At 33.4% G+C, this 10307-nt stretch overlaps 1 protein-coding gene across 1 annotated transcript; it reads left to right on the forward strand.

Annotated features, from left to right (window-relative positions):
* The first annotated feature begins 1970 nt into the window (after nt 1-1970).
* On the forward strand, nt 1971-2906 carry LOC109703278 (olfactory receptor 5H2-like). The gene has a single exon (XM_074072364.1). It carries the CDS (start codon nt 1977-1979, stop codon nt 2904-2906), a length of 930 nt encoding a protein of 309 aa, XP_073928465.1. The 5' UTR covers nt 1971-1976.
* The last annotated feature ends 7401 nt before the right edge of the window (nt 2907-10307 follow it).

The raw sequence follows: 10307 nt of genomic DNA on the forward strand, positions 1-10307 counted from the left end.
TACACATCAAATTTTATACAATTTAACTAAACAAGTTTAACTATTAACACTTTTTTCTTTATGCTGTTTTTGTCAGGGTCCAGATTTGGCTCATTTTTTCTGTTTAAAAAATAAAATGAGAGAAGAAAGATTTCTAGAGATATTTAGTACTACTTGTTGGAATAATAAGATAAAATAATATTTAAATATATATTGAACTTTCAGGTGGTGTCAATACCTCTCATTCATAAATATGAATGAGACAAAATTGAATATCAAGTCTATTAATCATGTACAAATTACATAGAAAAACTTGAATTTTAAATAAAATTTAATCAGAATTGCAACTATTATTAAATATACACATTTAGGGTTAATATGAATATTCAACTTCCAAGATTTTCTTAGAATTTTATTTCCAGGGATCTCTGATACTCTTCTTCTTGCACTTTTTGTTTGCCTTTCCTACACATATCCAGCTGTAAGGTGATTTTTCTTTGTCTATATCATCTTCCTATTGTATCATTTTCACTCCTTGAATTTTCTCTTTCTGTTTCTCCTTATGCTTTTTCCTCTGGTTGTCTATGTTTCCTCTTACGTGCCAATATTTGCTTTTGAAGATTTAGCTTCAAATATTTTATATAAGAAATAAAAAAAATAGTATATAAGTCAAACACAAATATCAACTCTTTCTACAGTTCATGGAATACTCTATCATACCACTTACTCCTGTGGTACTTGTTTCCCATTCAAATCTTGTTATTTGCTGATCTTAATTTTATTCCACAGGGAAGAGAGTTCTCATTAAAGCTTCTAGAAATCTCTGAACTTTCACTCCCCCCTGATTCTTTTGTTGATTACACTGTTCAGATCCTTTTTTATGTCTTCCTTATCTCCCTTTCGGACACTCAGGGGTTTGGCTTAAAAGAGAAAATGAATTCATTGAATAGATATTGGCTGTCACCTGTATTGGAGGAAATAGTTGCATAAAATTGTAGGGATAGGAGGAGGTCAGTCCAAAGCCAAAATCATGTCCTAACACTAGACAAAGCACAGTGGCTGTGACTGCTGTTGAATTGATGCCACAGCCACTCTGAAAATGTCATAGCTATAGATGCAGATGAAGGTATTTGAGTCTTCATATTTTAGTCTTGGTTATATTGATTGCCAAAAGACAAAATTGGCTTTTATCCATGTAAGTTTGTCTTTACCTCTTCATATTCAAGTGTAGCTTGGATGGGCTTGAGTGGACAAATTTGTAAATTAAAACCTTGTCTTCCACCAAGAACCATGCAATAGAAATTGGATCATATGTTGGCTACGTAGTAGATGACACTCTGCCTCTTTATATTCTCCTCAATATAACTTCCTCTTGCTTTTTACTTTCTCCTATATTTCTGTGACCCATTACTATGCCCACCTTTACCTAGTGACTTCTAACTCATTGTTTATACTACCCTATTCGATTTATTATGAGCTACATCTTACCTGGATGTTCAAAGAATGTTCACATTATAAATTTTTCAATGTGTGTAAGTTTGTAATCTCAATTTTCAATGACTATTTACCTAGTCACCAATAATACTCTTTTCTCCTTTACTGAATAATGCTTCAACAGTTAATATGTGAATAAGTCCAGGTGATTCTAAAGATTCTGAAATCTTTAGAATGTATTTTTTTAACCCCTTCATCACTGCCAATAACATGCCATACATATACTAGGAATTTTACATGAGTTTTAACCATCTATGGATCATTATTTCAAAGTGGATTACCAGATAACATTTTTTATAATAGAAATGACTACATTTATTTCTCCTTTTTGATTCCTGCAAATTGATTTCATTCATTGAAGTAAATGAAATAAAGTTAAAATGTTATTCTGATAAATCCATGGCTTTATATCAAGTCTTCTTTCCAAGTATTCACTTTATAAATCCTAATAAGTGCTCTTTTACATGTATTTAATTTCATTTCAGGGGGCATCCAATGAGGACATGGAAAAAGACAATGTCACTTTGCTGACAGAGTTTGTCCTCACAGGACTTACAGATGGTCAAAGACTGCAGCTCCCCTTGTCCCTGGTGTTCTTGGGGATCTACCTTATCACCATTGTGGGTAACCTTGGTCTGATTGCTCTCATCTGGAAAGACCCTCACCTTCACATCCCCATGTACTTTTTCCTTGGGAATTTAGCCTTTGTGGATGCTTGCTTATCATCTACTGTGACACCAAAAATGCTGGTCAACTTCTTTGATGGAAGCAAAATGATATCTCTTTCTGAATGCATGATACAGTTTTTTTCTGTTGTAATCTGGGTAACCACAGAATGTTTTCTTTTGGCAGCAATGGCTTATGATCGCTATGTAGCTATATGTAATCCTTTACTCTATTCTATGATAATGACTAATAAACTATGCATACATCTGGTAAGTATGTCATTTCTAAGTGGACTTCTTCATGCTTTAATTCATGAAGGTTTTTTATTCAGATTAACCTTCTGTAAATCTAACATAGTACATCACTTTTATTGTGATATTATTCCATTGTTGAAGATTTCCTGTACTGATCCTTATATTAATTCTCTAATGGTATTTATTTTTGCTGGTTTTATTCAAGTATTCACCATCATGACTGTTCTTGTTTCTTACACACTTGTGCTCATTACAATTTTAAAAGGGAAGTCTGTCAAAGGCATAAAGAAAGCTTTCTCCACCTGTGGATCCCATCTCTTATCTGTGTCTTTGTACTATGGTCCCCTTCTCTTCATGTACGTGCTCCCTATATCTAAACAACCAGATGATCAAGATATGGTGGATTCTCTATTCTACACTGTCATAATCCCTGTGTTAAATCCAATCATATATAGCTTGAGAAATAAGCAAGTCATGGACTCATTGACTAAAACATTGAAGAGAAATACTTAGATTTAATACTAGTGTCTCTTCACTGTTTAATATAAAGTGGTTACAAAATTTATGTCTAATTATGGCTCTGTTTTAGAAAGGCCTTGAAATTTTTGCAATAATTTTTGTGTCCTTCTTTAACTTCGATTGAAATAACACATAACTTTTTGTGACTTATGTTGACATACTCCAAAATGTCCTTAAAATATTGATATCTTTAATTTGAAAACATTCAAAGAATTTTGTTAAAGAATTCATGCATAGTAGTTAGAGCAGAAAACAAATGAAAATATTTTATTAGCTTACTTGTTCTTCACCATGATTTTATTTATATACTAGGGGCTAAAATCATGAAGTTACTTTAAAAATAATCTAAGTAGAATCTATAATACATCTTATAGTTTTGTAAAGATTGGAGACTCATCCCATTTGTTCCACTGTGTTTGCAGGTTTGGGTTTCCTGGTCAAGTGACAATTCTGGAAACATACTAGTTCTTTAATCTTCTATGTAATTGGTAAATGATGAAATTATTACTTATAGAAATTCAGTTCACAAAGTACATGGGAAAATGAACAGAACTTTGAATGTAGTCATGAAAAACACATAAAACAGTTAGTGAAGGGCCAAACACCAAGAGGACATCTTTAATTCAGTTTGGTTGTATGAGAATTGAGAAGAGGTGGTGTGAATGTCTTTATTATTTTTCAAAGACATTTTGCAGTTTTATTTGTAACATATATGCAAAGTGAGAAGCTTTAGTAGTTCTGAAAGCTAAAGATGGGATGAAAGCATTTAGTGTGTATGAAGAGAAGAAATCAAAAGTGGCAGAATAGGCACCAAGTAGTGTCATTCTTCTGGGAATTAAAAAGATTTAATGAGTATGAAACAGAAATCAGAAACATCTCAATAATTAATAGGATGCACTACTGAAAGCATGTGGATTTAATTACATACTACTAAAGATTAAATAATGTTAAGAATATATCATGTCAAAGTTCTCAGTGGGTATAAGTGAAAGACATAAAAATGAGGATGTTTAGATGTTTTATTCTTGAAAATTTCTTAAATCCTAGCTTTCCTCACACTCTTTTCTCTTGAAGTATAATAAGTAAGCCATGATCATTTCCAACCCTGCCCCTGCTCTCAATATTCAAATTTCATACACATTCATACAGATACCAAATAGGATCTCCTTATGAAAAGTACATGTGTGCTTGGCAAAACTATGGCTACTTTTCTTCTCCATCCTACTTACTTTGCCTAGCTGTATAAATATTGCTGCCAGGTTTTTATTCTCAACAGGGCTCAGATTGAATCATAATGTCTCATTCCTCAATAAGTTTTAACACATTGTCATTGTTTCCTAATTATATACATGTAGTATATGCATTTACATTTAAATACATAAATGCTGATATAAATTATATTGATAAGCTTATTTGTATTTGAACCCATCATATAATAAATATATATTTTTCTAATTGTGTTTGCTCATTATAAATACTTTGAGGTCCTTGATTTGTCCCTGCAGTCTGTTTCTCTACTATTCTGATAGAACCTTTGTGACAGGTTAGAGATGTACGGAAAGTTAGATGTACACATCTTACTCTCTCAGACACATTGTTTGTGTTCATATAGTTTTCTCCATAGAAAACTCCCTCCTAATGTGACACTCCCTAGTTCAATTATTATTGAAAAGATTTATAAGTGTGTAGGGTACATGACAAGCTCTGAAAAGATATAAAGGAAATTTATTAGCCTAAATAAATAATAGAAAAACATGAAGAGGCAATTCATTTAAAATACATATAGATTTCAAATAACAGCAAAAAAACTTGATGGATATCATGAGTCAGTTGTTAAATGCAAAGTAAAACATCATTGAGATGTCACAGATCACCTTTTAAAATATTACCCACACTGGAAATATTATTACACAATTTTGTACTCAAAATAGCCATCAAAGTTGATTAAGAGATTATCACACTATGATACACAATGGAGTCAATTTAAGTGGAATCTTTGTCGATAACTACCTCAGCACATCATATTGTTTACTCCATGTTTTTGCATAATACTGACACCACTTTTATGTATTTTTTTGCATATTTGTCACTAGCTAATTCTCTGGAAGTCAGGTAACTGATTTTAACTAGTCTTTCAAAAATTTGCCCTTTACTTTCTTCATTTCTTATCTGTAGAAGTTGAGGTAAAGAAACAAATGATCTATTACTATGTAAATAGTCCCATACCACTTCTCAGATATCAAATCCAAATGCCAGGAACAGGTAAGTTAGATATTTTCCTTTATGAATGTTTATTGATAAGTTTTACTGATCATTCTAGAAGGGAAAATCTGAACATGTTACTCTTATGTTAAACTTTTTAAAGTTTTCTTCTAAGTTGAAATAAAATACATAGTCCTTGAATTCTCCACCAAATCTTGTGTAATCTTGTCTATGCTGCTTTCCTGACACATCTGACCCTTCTCTGTTTCTGTCTGTACAACCCATGACATTTACAACTTTTGGTTTCTACAGTGTTTGAGTTTCTCTAATAATCTTGGTCTTCTTAGGATGAAGAATGACCTCCTTGATGTGAAGGAAGACTGCTGTGCCTGACCCACATCCACTGAAGCATAATTTGTATTTTAATAAGGTCTCCAGGGAAGATCAGATCCAGGACCCTGCCCCCTGCAGTCCTTTGTTTATGTTTTCCTTTCTTCTTTCCCTTTCTTTTAGGATTTCTCTTCAGATTTCAGATTATTGGGGTGCTAGGTCTATGGCTACAAATTAAGCTAATGCTGTATGAGGAGGGCAATAGTACTTTGGATTGACTCCTGAAGCACACCTAGAGCACTGGCTTTGTTAAAACCATTTTTGACTAGCTCAGCCAAAACCATCCTAATCAAAGCTCTTACATATACAAAGTTTGCTCAAAGGTGTCATAAATATCACACATACCATTTGAAATTGAAAGGCATAAAGTATAATTTCACTTGTTAAGATCTTTTAATGATGCTTTATTATCTATTTAAGGTGCTCAAAGCTTTTATATTCTCTTGAACTGAAATGTCAATTTAAAATTAATTTTTAATCATTCTTAGTAAAAAATTTTTCCAATAAAAATAAATTTATGTTTATTTTTGATACATTCTCTGATTAAAAGTTTTAAGATCAGTGACTTAAATATTGATTCCTCTATACTTTCAGTCTATGCTGGCAATAATTACTTCAGATATATAAATATATGCAATATTTATATAATATATTTTAGAGGATTATGATATACATTGATATGTGTTTGTGTGCTGAATATGTCCACATTAGGAACATGAAGAAAATGTCACTCATTTCTTCTTTCTTTCATTGATGACTTCATTAAGTACCAATATACAAACATACTAGGAATTTTCACTGATTTTTTGGGGGATTGCGTGGAAAGAAACATAAAAAACATAATAATTAAAATATAAAAATTCACTGAACAACTGAAGATGTTAACATTTTATAAATGTGTGTAGATGTATAGATAGTTAGACATCTGTGCCAGAAACAATATTACTCTAAGTTATTTTGCTAAAGAAATAATGCAAATATGTTCTCAAATAAAATCAGCAGAATTTCTAGAAATTGTTGTAATGACTAACATAAAGAAACATTTAAATCTGCAAAGTTATCTCCAGCAGTGACAACATACATGCAGACAAGATGAAAACATAAAATTTAAAATCAAAATCTTTTTACAAACACATAGCCTGGAAGAAAATATATTTTGACGTATGTAAATGGAAAAGAAAAAATATTCTCAGAACTAGCAATGGTTAAATACACTAGGGTTTAGACAAACATTTAAACACAAGCATTTGAGACTTGTCCTTTATTTTGTTCACAATCTTTCTCTGACACTTCCTTTATCCCTGTGACTCCTTTTCCTGCATTTATCCAGCTGTGTCCTTCTTATATTCTGTTTTTTTCTCTTAATCCTTTTTGTTCTCTTTTCACCCATAAAAATTTCTCTTTCTACTTCTGCTAAACTTTTTCTCCTCTTGATGTTTTTCTCTTTTCGCTTCTGACTTGTTTATGTTTGTTTAAAAGATAAGTGGTGTACAAATGCCAAACTGCATTTCTTAGAACTGTATGTCATTCCCTCCACTGTGGTGGCACTTGCTTCTCATTTATTTCCAATTACTCTCTGACCTCAATTCTATGTCATGCAGGAAACTGGTCATACCAAAGACAGTAAAAATCTCTTCATTTCTTTCAATGCTCTGTGGTCTGTATTCACTCCTTATTCTTTTAGAGTATCCCTTGTGGTTTCTGCCACTGTACTTGACTTTGTCTCTCGTTGTGTTTTTCTCTTTAGTAATCCATCTTAATTTTCACTTGCACTTTCTCAATATCATTTTTCTTATGTCCCTTTTCACTTTCACTGGAATCACCTGGACTCTTTTCTACAATGCGAAATAATTTTGTTGAATAGGCTCAGCATAGAAATTCTGGGGAAACTGGACAAGTCAGCTTGAAAATGGTCAAGAATAGAAGGAAGCAAAGCAGTCTTACACACTGTTACTATTCCATCATTACTACTGTTAAGCTTTAGTAAATGTAGACATAAGAATATGTCACCTGCATGTTTATTGATAATGAGCAACAGTCTGCTGCATCTAAATTCTCAATCTGAATTTTAAATAACTACATATGAATGACATGATTTTTCTTTCACTGTATACCTTTACATGTCCAGCAGTGATTCTGTATGATGAATTCTTCTTTTTTTAAAATTTTTACTTTATTCATATGTGCATACAATGATTGGGTCATTTCTCCCTCCTTCCCCCCGTCCCCTCCCTTACCCCCCACCAGCTCCCTCCCTTACCCCCCCTTACTCCTCGCTACCCAGCAGAAACTATTTTGCCCTTATCTCTAATTTTGTTGAAGAGAGAGTATCAGCAATAATAGGAAGGACCAAGGGTTTTTGCTAGTTGAGATAAGGATAGCTGTACAGGGAGTTGACTCACATTGATTACCTATACATGTGTATTACCTTCTAAGTTAATTCTTCATGAACTAAACTTTTCTCTAGTTCCTGGTCCCCTTCTCCTTTTGGCCTCAGTTGCTTTAAAGTATCTGCTTTAGTTTCTCTGCTTTGAGGGCAACAAATGTTATCTAATTTTTTAGGTGTCTTACCTATCCTCATACCTCAAAGTCCAATCCCCTTGTTGTGTTTGCCCTTGATCTAATGTCCGCATATGAGGGAGAACATGCGATTTTTGGTCTTTTGGGCCAGGGTAACCTCACTCAGAATGATGTTCTCCAATTCCCGTCCATTTACCAGTGAATGATAACATTTCGTTCTTCTTCATGGCTGAGTAAAATTCCATTGTGTATAAATACCACATTTTCTTGATCCATTCGTCAGTAGTGGGGAATCTTGGCTGTTTCCATAATTTGGCTACTGTGAATAGTGCTGCAATAAACATGGGTGCCTCTGGAGTAACCAGTGTCACATTCTTTTGGGTATATCCCCAAGAGTGGTATCGCGGGTTCATATGGAAGATCAATGCTTAGATTTTTAACTTGTCTCCAAATTCTTTTCCAGAGTGGTTGTACTAGTTTGCATTCCCACCAGAGGTGTATGAGGGTTCCTTTTTCCCCACATCCTTGCCAAAACCTGTTGTTAGTGGTGTTGCTAATGATGGCTATTCGAACAGGGGTGAGGTGGAATCTTAGTGTGGTTTTAAATTGCATTTCTTTTATTGCTAGAGATAGTGAGCGTTTTTTCATGTTTTTTGGCCATTTGAGTTTATTCTTTTGAGAAAGTTCTGTTTAGTTCACTTGCCCATTTCTTTATTGGTTCATTAATTTTGGGAGAATTTAGTTTTTAAAGTTCCCTATATATTCTGGTTATCAGTCTTTTGTCTGATGTGTAGCTGACAAATATTTTCTCCCACTCTGTGGGTGTTCTCTTCAGTTTACACACCATTTCTTCTGTGGAGCAGAAGCCTTTTAGTTTTATGAAGTCCCATTTATCTATGCTATCTCTTAGTTGCTGTGCTGCTGGAGTTCCATTGAGAAAGTTCTTGCCTATACGTATTAATTCCAGAGTATTTCCTACTCTTTCCTCTACCAACTTTAGTGTTTGTGGTCTGATATTAAGATCCTTGATCCATTTTGAGTTAATATTGGTATAGGGTGATATACATGGATGTAGTTTCAGTTTTTTGCAGACTGTTAACCACTTCTCCCAGCAGTTTTTGTTGAAGAGGCTGCTATTCCTCCATCCTATATTTTTAGCTCCTTTGTCAAAGACAAGTTGGTTATAGTTGTGTGGGTTCATATCTGGGTCCTCTATTCTGTTCCACTGGACTTCATGTCTGTTTTTATGCAGGTACCATGCTGTTTTTATTGTTATTGCTTTGTAATATAGTTTGAAGTCACTTATTGTGATACCTCCAGCATTGTTCTTTTGACTGAGTATTCCCTTGGCTATTCGTGGCCTCTTGTGTTTCCATATAAATTTAATGGTAGATTTTTCAATCTCTTTAATGAATGTCATTGGAATTTTGATGGGAATTGCATTAAACATGTAGATTACTTTTGGGAGTACAGACATTTTTACTATGTTGATTCTACCAATCCATGAGCATGGGAGATCTCTCCACTTTCTATAGTCTTCCTCAATCTCTTTCTTCAGAAGTTTATAGTTTTCCTTGTAGAGGTCATTCACATCTTTTGTTAGGTTTACACCTAGGTATTTGATTTTTTTTTGAGGCTATTGTAAATGGAATTGTTTTCATACATTCTTTTTCAGTTTGCTCATTGTTAGTGTATAGAAATGCTAATGATTTTTCTATGTTGATTTTATATCCTGCTACCTTGCTGTAGCTATTGATGATGTCTAGAAGCTTTGAGTAGAGTTTTTTGGGTCTTTAAGGTATAGGATCATGTCATTTGCAAATAGGGATATTTTGACAGTTTCTTTACCTATTTGTATTCCTTTTATTCCTTCTTCTTGCCTAATTGCTCTGGCTAGGAATTCCAGTACTATGTTGAATAGGAGTGGAGAGAGTGGGCATCCTTGTCTAGTTCCTGATTTTAGAGGGAATGGTTTCAGTTTTTCCCCATTAAGTATAATGCTGGCTGTAGGTTTGTCATATATAGCTTTTATAATGTTGAGGTACTTTCCTTCTATTCCTAGAGTTCTTAGAGCTTTTATCATGAAATGATGTTGGATCTTATCAAAGGCTTTTTCTGCATCTTTTGAGATGATCAAGTGGTTTTTGTCTTTGTTTCTGTTAATGTGGTTTATTACGTTTATTGATTTTCATATGTTGAACCACCCCTGCATTCCTGGGATGAAGCCTACTTGGTTGTGGTGAATGATCTTTTTGATGTGTTGTTGAATTCGGTTTGCTATTA

The sequence above is a fragment of the Castor canadensis genome, chromosome 5 (genome assembly GCF_047511655.1).
Source record: "Castor canadensis chromosome 5, mCasCan1.hap1v2, whole genome shotgun sequence".
NCBI lineage: Eukaryota > Metazoa > Chordata > Mammalia > Rodentia > Castoridae > Castor > Castor canadensis.

Coding starts and splice junctions, on each gene's coding strand:
- LOC109703278 (XM_074072364.1), top strand. CDS start 1,977: ATGGAAAAAGACAATGTCACTTTGCTGACAGAGTTTGTCCTCACAGGA.